Genomic DNA, 14,386 nt, shown 5'->3' with positions numbered 1-14,386 from the left:
GGAGTAAGCTGGCTAAATATAAATGTCTAAATATTATTAAATTTTTGTACTATTTAGTTTTCATGCATATAAAAACTCCATTTGAAAACCTTTATGTTTTATTAAAAACGAATTATACTTAAATAAGAAAATATATTATTTTTTAAAAAATTCAGAGATTTGTAAGGGCACATGTAAGGAAGGATATCTGAAGAGCATATTTTTCTAAATATCTTTTCTTTCTGATGGAGCATATTTGAAAGGACATTTTTCTAAATATTCTCCCTCTTAAATATGAGGTTAGATCTGATTTAAAATTTTCTAGACTAAGGGAGATCGTACAAGTTTATTAGTAGAGTGAGTTAGACCCTACATATTTAGCAGATAGGGTATTAGAATTGATCCTAAGAATTCTGGACTAGAGGATCCCTATCCCTCAAATATCTCTCATTAAAAGGGATATTTTTGAGATGATTGAAAATCACTAAGCACAAAAGGCATAAATTTATACCCGATGATTTTTATTTTTTTGGTCCACCAAAAGATGCTATATATTTCCTTTTTTTTAAAAAAACTTAATTAACATTGTTTTTGGACTTGTTAGGAAAAAATACAAAATTAATTTATTAAAAATATATATTAATTTTATTTAAATGTAAAATTAGATATAATTTTATAAAATAGTCGTGTGATCCATAAATATTTAATTGATGAAACATTTAATTATAAAATTAAGGATATTTGATAGATAGATATTTGATAAGTATGATCATAAATATTTAATTGATGAGATATTTTATTATAAAATTTAGCATATTTAAACAGTGAAATATTTGAATAGTAATAGAAGTGGGGATCATTAATATTTGAAAAAAAAAATGCTCTAAGAAATTAAAAAATACACGAACAAAAGTTTAAAAACAAAAGATTAAAAATGCCAAAACTGGCAAATATTTTTTATTTTCTTTTTAAAATTTAGATTGTATTTTTTAAATATAAATTTGGAATTTTTTTAAAACTGACACGACTAAATTAAAATGTTTTTAGTTTAAATCCAAAAAATAAGAGTAAATACATTTTTCTATTTAAAAAAAAATCATTTTAGCATTTTAAATTTTAATCCGAACTATTGAAGACCTAACGACTGCTAAGCTCGATGGCACCTATCGAAATTAACTTCTTCAAGATGGTCATTTACGAGCGTTAGCATTCGCGGCAAAGTTCCAAATACAGCAAAATTTTCAATTGACCCCCTTATTTTTATTAATTTTAAAAACAATCCTGATAATATCACAAAAAACCTCTAAAGCATTTCAAATTTCCACATTTTCTTCAATCACTAGCACCATCATTATCTCACCTAGAGAATAATGAAATGGTAAAAAATATTTCTTTTTATCCCATTTTGGGCGGTAAAATAAGTCAATAGAAATTAAATTTTATGTTATTCATATTTACTGATAAGATAATCAAGTCTAAATAAAATAAGTCTAAAATGAATTAAGTTACTAAAATAATTATTATTATGATTATTTAATTTGAATTTGATTGGTATTTGATTCTTCAAATATTACGGAGCTCTTAATTCAAATGATTTAAAAAATTTTATTCAAGAATATTATTTATGAACAATTTATAATTTTTATTTATCAATATTGACGAACTAAATAAATATCTGATTACATTTATTTATTTAATTAAATTTGTTCATAAATATTTATTTTATTTATCACATTAATTACATCATTATTACATTAATATAGCAATGAGATAAACAAAATAAAATAAAATAAAATATATATACAATTAATGTTAATCTTATTTGTCCAATTCATTAGAGATTTAAGTTTGGCCGTTGATGGATACAATCAACGGTGCAGATTAACTGATGAAGTGAACGGTGTTATTGACGGAGACGAAAGTCAAAATTTAAAAATGAGTGGGGAAGGATTATGCAACACCACATGTGAGGGGCATGTTGTAAATAAGATGAATTACAGGATGTGGAATGAAAATTCTTCCCAGTTATACGGACGTCGCCGATGGCGGTCGAGGAAGAAGGAGAAGAGAGGAGAGCAGAGAAGAGAAATCAATGCCTCGATCGAAATCCACTCGATTTTGGAAGCATGTCCGCCTCACCTTGTTGAATCCCTCCTCCTCCGATCGATCCAAGGCGATCCCCATGACCGCCCCGACGACGACGCTCAGCGACGGCGAAGAGTACCTCGCCTTCAACCTAGTAGAGGATGAAGCCGACTCCCTCACCACCTGCTCTTCCACGCCTTCGATGGCCGACTGCGAGAGTGCGTCCTCGACCCCGCCGCGGAAGTCGGCGCCCCCTTCCAGGTCTTCCTCGATCAAGGACTATTCCCTGTTGGGGTGCGGCTTGGCGGGCCTCATGAAGGTCGACAAGGATGGGCTACGCCGGAAGGTCGTGATTCCCGACCGCCTGGCGGAGGCGATAGCGGAGGCTGTCAGGTCGAGGGACATTGGGGCCGGTTTGGAAGCGGAGGCTGCGGCGAGGGAGGCTGGATGGGTGGACGACGAACCGCCGGAGGCGCCCTTGGTGGTCTTCATTAACTCGCGCAGCGGGGGACGACATGGCTCTCTTCTCAAAGGCCGGCTGCAGGACCTGATCGGCGAAGACCAGGTCTGGTAATTCCTGCATCATATCATGGTTCTATAGATTTTGACCTTCTGAGCGCTGTAAAGTTATCATCTTGGCTAAAACAAGGAAGGGATATCAATCAAAGAGGTTTAATTCGTCAATAATAGAAACATGAACTCTACTTCTTGCCTAGAATGTAGTGTCCCACATGAGCCTCTTGTATCGCACATGGCTAGTGCACCTGGTTGCATTTTAACTGGTTCTGGGTTCTAATACAACATAGCACGTCTTATGTACACAATATAACCTTGTAATAAAGAAAAAAAAACCACATAGATCGTCAAAATAAAAAAGGAAGCTCTTTGCAGAGTTTTGGGAAATATTTAGAAGCAATGCTTGCATGACAACCAATCTATTTAGCTTTCCAACCTATTGAAGTAGGATACAAGGGTACTGCCTTTGATTTTTTTTATGTTGTGTTTTATATCATGCAAATTTCAAAGTGCTTATATGACAGTATTAGTTTGGTTAACAGAGAAAGTAGGTTTTATATCATCCAACAGTTTTACACTCTACTGTGAAACTAGATTTCTTATCATGTAAGTGGATTATATTTTGTTTTTCACACTTATTGCATACTTCTTACTTTTCTAATGGATAGTCACTTTTTTTTTTGTCATTGTTCATTGATCTAGATTTTTAACTTCAACTTTTCATAGCATGCATGCAGCATTTTAATACTTTCTTATGCCTGTTATTCACAGTCACATACAGTTGTTAGTTGCTTCCATTACAATGACGTTTATATTTGTATGGTTAATCCAAGGACATTCCCTCTAACAATTACTTAACTGAACACGCAGGTATTTGATCTTTCAGTTACAAAGCCTTCAGATTTTGTTCAGTATGGTTTGGCATGCTTGGAGAGGATGGCTGATCTAGGTGATGATTGTGCAAAGGCTACTCGTGAAAATCTGAGAATCATGGTATGCTGGTTTGGAACCAATTCCAAAATAATACAAACCAACTTCTGCTATGGCAGTCATATATTACATTGTATCTGATTGAGCTCATGTAATATCATTTGTCTTCATTAGGTACTTTTCTATTCTATCATCATTCATTAATCTTTGTCGTGATTATTTTGTTCCGTTTCTTTGATCTGATATATGATTGTGTGAAAAGCATGCAGTAGTCAGATGAAGGTGTAAATCTTGGTTTAGCAATGAAATTTACAAGTGATAATACTACCCTGTGAATCTTCTCAACAGGTTGCAGGAGGTGATGGTACAGTAGGTTGGGTGCTAGGAAGCCTCGGGCAACTTTATGAAGAGAACAGACAGCCAATTCCTCCAACTGGGATCATTCCTCTTGGAACAGGAAATGACCTGTCTAGGAGCTTTGGTTGGGTAAGAATCTAGTTCAACTTTTTGCTTACATTTACAGCATGTAAATCCATACTCTAATATGGTCAAAACATATGTGCACAGGGAGGTTCATTTCCTGTCACATGGAGGTCGACTGTGAAAAGGTCATTATACAAGGCAATTACTGGTCCAATTTGCCGTCTGGATAGGTAAACTATTTAAGTGGGAAACATATGGCGTCATTATTTTTTGGAAATTTGAACTAGTAGTTATTTTGAATTTATGATACTCCTTATAATTATGTGAAACTCTAAACTAAAGCTCTTTGCCATAGGTCATAATTTGTGTACCTTGGAGAAAAAAAATCTCTAAAAGGATATTATAAGTTTATTACAAGAGAATCAATCTTATTTGAAATATGTTTCTTTTTTCACCAATTAGTTCACTTGACAAACATGGCAATAGCAAATGCTTGTGAAGGTGGTTCCCTGTGCAATTTATTGAAAAGGCAGATTTAATAGTCTGCCCATGGCAACCTAGTGAAATGTTCCATGTCTACTTAGTTGACTTCAACTAATTCTAAATTGATTTTTACTCAATAAGCATCAAACATTTCATGAGATAATATCAAAGCTTGAATTCAATATTTAAATTTCAAATATAATTCAATAATTAGCATCTATAACAATCAATTATTTATATATTTTTAAACTTTAATACAGTTAAAAAAGTAATGAAATCATATCGGCATAACACTATACAATACCAAAATCGTATCATTTCGGTCTTAAATCGAAACTTCAGCATAACTCAAAATTCTAAACCTTATCTTATACAACACGAGCACTTTAAGGGTTGTGTAAGGCACAACTCATGACTACATTAAACTATGACTAAACTCAGTTGACCATGTTCAGACTAATTTGGGTCCGGATAAAATAAAAAATATATAAAAGTAAAAAAGTAAAAATATAAAATAGAGAAATATTAAAAATTCAAAAGATTTTAAAAATATTTCTGGGTTTAGAATTTATTTATATATATTTGATTTTTTAATTGTTATATTTTAAAAATTTTAGGTTAGGCTCGACGCATGTGTCATGCCTAGTCTGGGTTTATGTTGAGCATGGTACGACCCATGCGTGGACCGTGCCTTACCCGAGTCAAGCCACCATCATCCAACCTAACTTGTGCATCAGACTAGGCCCAGCATGATATGACTTTGCCCCTATCAAGCATTGTCATACATTGCCTAAACTAGGCCAAGTTGGGCCTGTCCGAATCCCCACCTTTAACATGCCTTTCCTAGTATGCTATATTTCATACCCTCAACAAATGAGTTTGAAATACATTTTCTTGTCATCTTTAAAATGATGCAAGATTTCTGCAAAAGAAATTGCAGTAAACTATTTTTTTAACGCTTATTAGCACCTATAGTTTGTCTAAATTTGCGTTAATTTTAGCAAGTGGAATTTTCCTTACAAAATACTAATCCTTTGAAGTTTTAACTAAACTTTCTTACTGCCTTTTCCATGTTCTAGATTTCAAGTCATCCAAATTATTAGTATCACTTGTATTGATGCATGCCAAAATCTTAATTATCTAAACGCAGCTGGCACATTGTTGTCTCGGTTCCTGTTGGAGATTTGATAGAATTGCCACACTGTCTCAGACATCTAGGTGAAAGTACATTTATGCAGGTAAGTGTAGCATTCTACTGGTTTCCTTTTTACTGAATTATCTTCTTTTCTTATTCGTAAAATTGCATTGTGTGTAGCTTTTGAATTTTGATGAAGAGTAAGCTTTACAAGATCATATGTTTTATAGGAGAGTATCTCCTAGAAGAGCTAAAAGAGTAGTTCAACATGCTTCTCATAACTTCTTATACAATTATATAATTAAAGTATGAAAAAGAATGATTGTAGCAGGCTGTTTCATTAGGGTTTGAAAAGCCTGAAGATTTGTTTTGATGGGCCACTAGCTTTCCTAGTGATAAAGCCATCTATTACAATGGTTTAATTTTTATAAATTTGGTGGGTAGCTAATAGTCTACTGCATAGTGATGTGCTTATATTTGAACACACAGATCACTTTTTGATTGATGATGATGAGTGGAATGGAATTTCTTTGGTTCTAGTGCTTCTGATGCTTCAGTATGATAAAGAAACTATTTCCTATCTATTTTCCTTAATGTATCATGTGTTTCTACTGGGGAATTTGATAACTGTTCATATAAATTAAGCTTTGCCCTTCATCACATGTGACAATGAAACTTATTTTTCCAAGCTGGTGAATTCCCTGTCCAATTTACAGTATTCCATGGTACTTCACCATTCATTATCAATCTGAAATGGTGGCCAGCATTAGCAGTCATATCATTCTTAGTTTCTTACTACATGTTTTTTAGTTCCTTTGTTACTGAATTTATTGCTTTTGATTCTCATAGGATGGGTATATTGAAGGTCTCCTACCTGAAAGGGTTTCTTGCTTTGATGGAATCTTCTACAATTATTTTAGCATAGGTATGACTTCTTCACTCCATGCAAACACATAGAGGAACATCTGTGTATTTCTTATAATTTAAAATTTGAATTTATCCTAGAGCACTGGCGGGTTTATATCATTTATGTATCATAATCATGTGATACTTGGGTTGGGGGGGGGGGGGGGGGGGGTTGGGCAATCTAACACTAATAATTTCCCTACTATAACACATATATTACGATACCAAGAAAGCAACATCATTTGGAACATCACACTAGGATTGGAGGCTACTGGTGTAAATATTCATCAATGGTCTATGCAGGCAGGCCTATGAATAATGTGAAGAATTAAGATCTTCCAAAAAATCCTTTTGTCTTTCCATGCAAAGAAAACTCATGTATTTGGATATGAAGGCGCCCTTGACAGTGAGTTGGAGCGGTCCTGATAAAATTGTTTCAGTCCACGCATTTAAATTTGGGTAGGATTAAGGAGATGGTCAAAAGCCTCCATGTGTGCATTTCTGTGAACACAAATGTACTCCATAATTTGGTTTAGTTATCTCATAGACGCCATTTTTTGAGTCTGATATGCTTAATGATCCATCCTTTGACTTGTAACTATTGGTACTTGTACTTGGAAACTTGGACGTCCTCGAATACATGGGACATGCAGCATGCTCAAGTGAACCTTGTGCATCCCTTCCACAAAAGTGTTCCACACCAATTTATTGACCTTAGAGAGGGGGTTAAGTTCTAGACACAGATGTATTAGAAGGTGTATGTCACTAACTACTATCAAGTAGTCACTGCTTTTTGCCAAAAGCTGCAATGATCTACAGGAGTGAACACCATCGTCAAATAATTGTAGACATGAATGATTATTCATGGAGTAGAATTATTTTGGAGCCTACATACAATCATACAGTAATATATAGCAAAACCCAACCAAATTGCAAGGTAGGGAGAGCATCCGCTTGTTCTAGCTTTGCGAGGTTCTGTGCTTCAAGATCCACATCCTCAAGTCCTTGCAGAGACAAACTATAAATGTACAACCTTACATTGGAGATCAAAAGTGTTCCCTTGTTGCTCTAGATAATTGTCAGTTATCATCCACTTTGTAAATGACCTGCTCGGTCGGCAAGATGATTCGGTATATAAAGTTGGGACTGCTGAAGAGCTCCATTAATTGCCAGCTTGCTCATGAAGAATAAAATTCAGGCTTGCATCGAGTGCTTCCCCCCATGATGGATGAGCTGTGCCACTCTTTGTTGTGAAGCTTGTCAGTAGTCAGACCTAGAAATGGAATTGGAAAGGACTTTAATGAGTAGCCAAAGGAACTTGCAATATTGGAAAATGTGAAGAAATTTTACTGTGAAGGTAGTTGAAAAACTAATTCCACTTTTCTTTTCGTTGATGCAGGTATGATATTGAGAATAGTCCTGCTATACCAATATGCAATGTTGTAAAAATGTGTCTGCATAAATTTATGTAACTGTATGTTTGGATGAGTTTCTGCTATGTTAATATTTTGAATGAGTAATGTTATTTTTTTTTTCTGAGACAAAGGAACTGCCTCTTCTTTATAAGCATACATACATGCACATGCATGTGCAATTCCCGTAATTGATATGAACAGGTTAGGGTGTATATGTACAGGTTCAATGTTGGTTCACTATTAGTCATTGCTATGTTTGATGTTTTCTTTATTTGGGTATTAGATCTCAACTTTCTGAGAAGGCACTTTTGTTCTCATGTTTAGGAATGGATGCTCAAGTTGCATATAGTTTCCATCATCTGCGTGATGAAAAACCATATCTTGCACAAGGACCATTAACAAATAAGGTGCAGTTATTACTTTTGCACCAAGATTGCCTTTATTTTATATTGAAATTTTGTTCTTTTATCCTGTTAGATTTTCAATCTAATGGGAAGGCCTACCTGATAAAGTTTTTGACTTGCTACACATGAGCCATTGAGCTTTCAACCTTTTGGTATTTGTTTGACAGCTGATTTATACTGGTTATACATGCAAACAAGGATGGTTTTTTACACCTTGCATCAGTGATCCAAGTCTAAGGTTTGTTTTTTTTTTCTACCCTCATTTATAATGTTTTAACTCTACCATTAGTTTGAAGCTAAGGTATGTAGCAATAGCACATAGCAACCCAACAAGGTGTGCTCTATAAAGTTCCTTATTAGGTTTTTTTTATGGTACGCATTGCCTCAATGCCACTGAATTTGTGTTGCTATATTATGTGGCAATAGTACATACCAATTCAACAAAGCGTGCTCTATATAATTTTTTTGGGTATGAATTGACTCAATTCCACTGAATTTGTTTTGTTGGCATTGGAGTATTAGTCAAAATTCAATGCCACTGAATTTGTTGTGCATATAGTATTAGTATCTATTAATAGGGAATTTCTTATTATATGGCTTGGCGTGAGCGTTATCACGTTTTTGCATCAATGTAAATCCTTAACTTTATTAATTCACAGTCGTGCTAGATGCTTACTGGTGCTTGATCATCACTTGGAATCAAATACCAAACACTTAGTTGCAATTAATCATTGAATCCAGTTCCCAGTGATTCTTATTGGTCAATATTTGTGTTTCCTGACTAGCTTGATACATGCTATTCTAAAACAAATCATTTTGCTTGGTGAATTGTTACAATTTGGATTGAGACATTGCATCTTCTGTGAGAAAACTATGTGAAATAAAAGCCAAATGGGCATAATTAATTCATGCTGCTCAAACGGATGAAATTACATCAAGAGAAGCAATAGTCTTGATCCATAATATTCTAAGTGGATCGATTCCCTTCACTCTTTGGAATTTGAGTAAGGATATTAACATCTCAGTAATATTTCCAGCTTGCATAAGTAGATTCGAAGACCAATATTTATCCCCTATAATTTCTAAGACCAGACCAAGCTTTTACATAGTTGACACATGATTTAAAATAGCATGGAACACATATTTGGGTCAGTGGAACATGGAATTATATAACAAAAACTGCAAGAAATAAGTCAAATGTTGCATTTGAAGGAACATAACTTTTGGCAGAATAAACAATGCAAATGCACTAAAAGCATGTTTATCCTTTTGAGTGAGAAGTTGCTATTCTTTTTTTTATCGTTTTTGAATGTTGGGCAACCACAGCCATCTAAAATTCTCAGGTAAAAACATTGAGTGAAAGAAATGGACTAGCTTTGTTTCGCCCTCTTTTAGACCTGTACGGCTGTACATGCTTGTGGTGATATATTGCTGATTGCTCTCAATACTTTCATATTTTTTCTTTGTAAATCATCGGATTGGAGATATTTATGGCTGAATACTAGATGCAGTATCTCTCCTTAATCTGATTGGGAAATTAAATAAAATTCTTATTTAGAAACAGAAATATTAAATATGTAATTATGTATTAAATATCTATTGTTTACTATTATCCGTTGTACCGGTATTTTCCTTTTCAATTCAGAAGAAAATATCTGAGTGATTGAAACATAGGGAGTCTTTAAATAGACATGTGTATAATGGCTATATGTCTCACTAATTTGCTACATCATTTTTGAAACTAAATATCTTAGGGTGTGTTTGGTTTATGCATGTTCCATTTTCATTTTCTGGAAAACGCGCGTTTTCTAGAAAATAGAAAATGACTTTTCATCATTCTTTATTTTTCCATAAAATGCTATCTATTTTTTTAGAAAACAGACATGAAAAGTGCAAACTAAACACCATTTTTCATAAACACGTGTTTTTCAAAAAATGAAAATGAAAAACGTGCAAACCAAACACACCCTTCATGTTTCAAACTTGTGCTTTATTGGATATGTTCCAGGTTCATTTGCCATTGTGGGACTCCTTAATGCCACTGTATACTTTTCCTGTGCATTCTTTATTGTGTAGCATAATTCTGAGCTGAAAGTATGCCTTCTTTTTTTTTTGGTTTGAATAATATTTAAAATTGTGCAGGGGACTCAAACACATTCTTCGCTTATCAATTAAAAAGGTAAATTGCTTAGAATGGGAACAGATTCCTGTTCCATCAAGGCAAGTACCACACTTATATTAAATATTAATCATTTAATATAATTCTATGTTACTTCAAGTATGTTGTTATTTATATACGTTTTTGCAGTTTAGTCATTTCCTATATCAATTTTTACTCCCACCCAAAAAGAAATTGTTCTCTATTTTCTGCAATCATCCCAAAGTGCTAATAACAATATTTTTTTCTGTTGATGATCTCTTAAATAAATATATATTGTATTACCACTAGGATTGATGAAAATAATAATAAAAGTAGTACACCTTCAATTTTCCTTTTTGCAAAATATTTTAGGTTATATGTTTTGCTATCTAGTAAAGATGCTCAAAATATCACAGAATTTAATAAGATTACTTATATAGGGTAAAATGAATAGTTTATAAACTATAAGGGATAAACTTAGTTGAAGTAAACTTTAGTGGTGATATTGGGAAAATATAGAATTGTATCAATCAAAAAGAAATTAGCCTTATTTTCTGTCTACCAGTGATATGGTTTCTTAATTGGATATTCGAATATTTATTCCATAAATGCATGAAAGACAATTTGTGTGTTTTGGATTCTCTGTTTATTTTTCAACTGAAGTCAACCTTATAATTATATTTGTACTATTGTTTCTTATTTGCATATGGATCTATTTCATATATGTTTACCAGAAGATTTTTATGTTTCGGAATGTCGTTCTTTACCTTTCTAATTTAAGTCTATTCAGAATTAGTTATCGATGCAGTGTCCGGGCAATCGTGGTGCTAAATCTTCACAATTATGCAAGTGGAAGGAATCCTTGGGGTAATCTGAAACCAGGATATATGGAAAAGGTAAGTAGACCATTTCTGGCCTCTTAGAATGACCGTCATTTGTTTTAAATCTTTTTCATGAGATTAGATAGTCATCAATGGGTTCAATCTTATAACACAAAATCATTAGATCTTCTAGATTTTTCATAGCATGCTTAAATGTAAAACAAAGTTCAGTAAGTTATGGAATCTCTAGGCAATTCTGCTGCCCATTTCATTATACAATTTGCTAACTTTCACTGGATGCTCCTTTCCTTACCAACATAGACAACCTTGCCATAAAAAAAATAAGGTATTATAGAAACCCAACAAAAGTCAAACTATTTATGTTTCTCCCTGTGATTTTATACAGTTTGAAATTCTGGAAAGTGAAAAAAATGATTTTTTTTTAACCAATATTCCCCTTGAAGCTAAGCTGAAAAATCAGGAGTCATGTGTTCTTGTATTTATGATGTAGTTTTGTTTTCCATACGATCATAGCTTTTAGACTAGGAAGATATCAATTTGTTTTTTATATTACTGTGAGTTTTTTGATGATACTAATTCATTTTAAGTTTCCTGCATTGTCACATCAAATAATGCATTGCAGCTTCTGCATTTTTTTCCTAGAGAGGCTTTGTTGAAGCCCAGATGGACGACGGCCTGCTCGAGATCTTTGGCTTTAAGCAAGGGTGGCATGCTTCACTTGTTATGGTTGAAATTATATCGGCAAAACACATTGCACAGGTATCAATCAGCATTTTGTTATAATTCGGATATCAGTCTTGTTGCCTATATTTTTAGTGAAGTAGGCAATCGAACAATAATAGCCATTAGCCTTCTGCTTCAAATTGTACCAAAAATTGAACTCCATCCTCTATCATTCTACTGAAATATGCCACCAAATCAGTAAAGTGAGAAGTGAGAAGGGGAGGGAGAGAGAGAGAGAGAGAGAGAGAGAGAGAGAGAGAGAGAGAGAGAGAGAGAGATGCAAGATCAGAAGAAAAGAAGACAGGCAGTGTAGAAAGTAGTGAAATATGAAAAAGAGAGCTCTGCTACTTGAACTTTTCATCTATTGTTCCTTACATTAGATACCGACGACACCCACACATTGACATTTTGTGTTGATCATTCGATATTTCTATTGATCTTTTAAAAAATAGCCATGCCACACACTTGGATCCAAACCCATGTTGAATACTCGTGCCCAAGTCTGAGTAGCATATAAAGCGAGAAAGGTAAAGTGGTGTAGAGGAGAGATCTAGGAGAAATGAGTGGAAGGGGATAGGAGAGGAGAGCTAAATGGGTACAATAACGATTAAGAAAGACAATGAGATAAAAATGACCAAAATCGGAGACATGATAATTTGATTGCTTTCTTTCCATGTTGAATTATATTGACAGAACCTTTTCATAGTCTCAAATCTTATGTGAAGCATTTCCATTCAAATCGAAAGAAATTCCAAAAATTGGTTCATCTTACAATTCCAACAAGTCAAACCTTGTACCAAGATAACTCGGAGCGTTGATCCTTTGGACCACACTTTCTGAACCAGAGGTTGGACCAGTTCATTCATAGGTGGGGGTTCCATGGACCCCACTTGTTATACAGATGGGGTCCATGAAACGAGCACGGATCCTCTGGACCACAAAGTGTGGTCCAGAGGATGGACCAACTCATTCATAAGTGGGGTTCTATGGACCCCACTTGCTATACAGGTGGGATCCATGAAATCCTACCTATAAACGACCTCTGGTCCAGGAACGGTTCCAGGGGTTATGGTCCAGAGGATCTGGACTGCCATGGAACCCCACCTATGAGCGAGCTCTGGTCCAGGAGTGGACCAGGGGTCGCGGTCCAGAGGATCCCACCTAGGCAGCTCGTCCAACTAGTTTATATTCCCTGATGAAAACGGTTTCATGCATACAAATGGGTCACTGTCCAAATGCTTTACTTCGTTTATCTGTTCACAGAAACAAGAACCAGTGATACAGTAGGCTAAAGTGTTTATGATCTGCTATGTCGATACAAAGTGTTAGAAATAATTTAGCCCTGCTTTCTGAAGGGTTCCTATGTAATGTTGTGTAATTAGGCTTCAGCAATTCGAGTGGAGATTCGAGGCGGGGAGTGGAAAGATGCATATATGCAAATGGATGGGGAGCCCTGGAAACAGCCGATGGACACCGATTATTCATCATTTGTGGAGATAGAAAGAGTTCCTCATCACTCACTTATTATAAATGGAGAGTGAACTTTCTATTCACTGATTCAGGTAAGTAGACATGCTAATTGTTAAGTACTGTGGAGATTTGTGTGAGTTGTCGTTTTTTTTTTCTCCTTAGAAAGACCTCTACTTTCTGTTCGAATCATCTGAAATTAATTTTTGACCTATTGTATCAAAGATTTATTGACTACAACACCATATTTGCTTCTTATAAGGGACATCACACCACCGATGGCATGACGGCGCCTGGCATCATGCTTCTCTTGGATTTTAGGCAACCAGGGTGGCTCATAAGCCACAATTCAACAAGTGATGTGTGTATATTTTCGAATGCTCTTCTCTGCCGCTCTCGATCGCGTTATCAATGTCCGATTTTTTTCCTCTCGGAGTGGTCTTCAATTATTTGGTAGATCAATTTGATGCCCGTTGGGAAAATTTTAGATTGGGTAGGATGATATCTAAAATTTTAGCTGATTAGTAAAGTAAAAGTTAATGTCTATGAGCATCCTACTCGATCGAATGATAAAATTATTGCAGTGTTAACTCCTTGGTTTGCTTTAATTGTTTGTATCATGTGAAAATTATGGAGAATTCTTTTTCTTTTTGTTTTCTTTCCTCGTCTTAGTTCCTCTCGGCTAACATCACTATATATAATGTATAGTCGTACACAAACATCACTATGTGATATAAATTTATGAGCTCAAATCCTTTGGTCCATGATTTTCTGGACCAGAGAGACCTTGCAAATACATTGGTGGCGTGAGTTCAACCCTACCTAATTAACAAATGGGATACAACCCACTCCACCAATGAATAAACAGGGTCTAGGAACGATTAGAGATTTTGGACCAAGGGATTGCTATCTAATATTTATTACTAACTTGGTTACAA

At 34.6% G+C, this 14,386-nt stretch overlaps 1 protein-coding gene across 2 annotated transcripts; it reads left to right on the top strand.

The window, feature by feature from the left end:
* Positions 1 to 2,015: 2,015 nt before the first annotated feature.
* LOC122043136 (diacylglycerol kinase 4-like) lies at positions 2,016 to 14,063 on the top strand. 2 transcript variants are annotated; one of them, XR_006129451.1, is made up of 13 exons: positions 2,016 to 2,629; positions 3,451 to 3,573; positions 3,859 to 3,996; positions 4,078 to 4,163; positions 5,567 to 5,654; positions 6,401 to 6,476; positions 8,197 to 8,279; positions 8,444 to 8,514; positions 10,419 to 10,496; positions 11,225 to 11,312; positions 11,881 to 12,017; positions 13,364 to 13,543; positions 13,711 to 14,063. XR_006129451.1 is itself a non-coding variant. In XM_042603615.1 (13 exons), the coding sequence occupies exons 1-12, from the start codon at positions 2,072 to 2,074 to the stop codon at positions 13,520 to 13,522; spliced, it is 1,665 nt and encodes a 554-aa protein (XP_042459549.1). In that variant the 5' UTR covers positions 2,016 to 2,071; the 3' UTR covers positions 13,523 to 13,543; positions 13,711 to 14,061. The 2 variants fall into 2 exon arrangements, 1 of the variants encoding a protein (XP_042459549.1); XM_042603615.1 differs by having other exon boundaries at positions 11,901 to 12,017; positions 13,711 to 14,061.
* Positions 14,064 to 14,386: the final 323 nt, after the last annotated feature.

Source organism: Zingiber officinale, chromosome 2A (genome assembly GCF_018446385.1).
Source record: "Zingiber officinale cultivar Zhangliang chromosome 2A, Zo_v1.1, whole genome shotgun sequence".
Lineage (NCBI taxonomy): Eukaryota > Viridiplantae > Streptophyta > Magnoliopsida > Zingiberales > Zingiberaceae > Zingiber > Zingiber officinale.
The sequence above is the reverse complement of the archived record's forward strand: the minus strand, read 5'-3'. Positions and strand labels throughout refer to the sequence as shown.

Excerpts from the sequence above, each read along its gene's own strand:
- LOC122043136 (XM_042603615.1), top strand. The coding sequence starts at position 2,072 with ATGCCTCGATCGAAATCCACTCGATTTTGGAAGCATGTCCGCCTCACC. Across the intron at positions 4,164-5,566 it reads CCAATTTGCCGTCTGGATAG|CTGGCACATTGTTGTCTCGG; the intron begins GTAAACTATTTA and ends ATCTAAACGCAG. Across the intron at positions 8,280-8,443 it reads AAGGACCATTAACAAATAAG|CTGATTTATACTGGTTATAC; the intron begins GTGCAGTTATTA and ends TTTGTTTGACAG.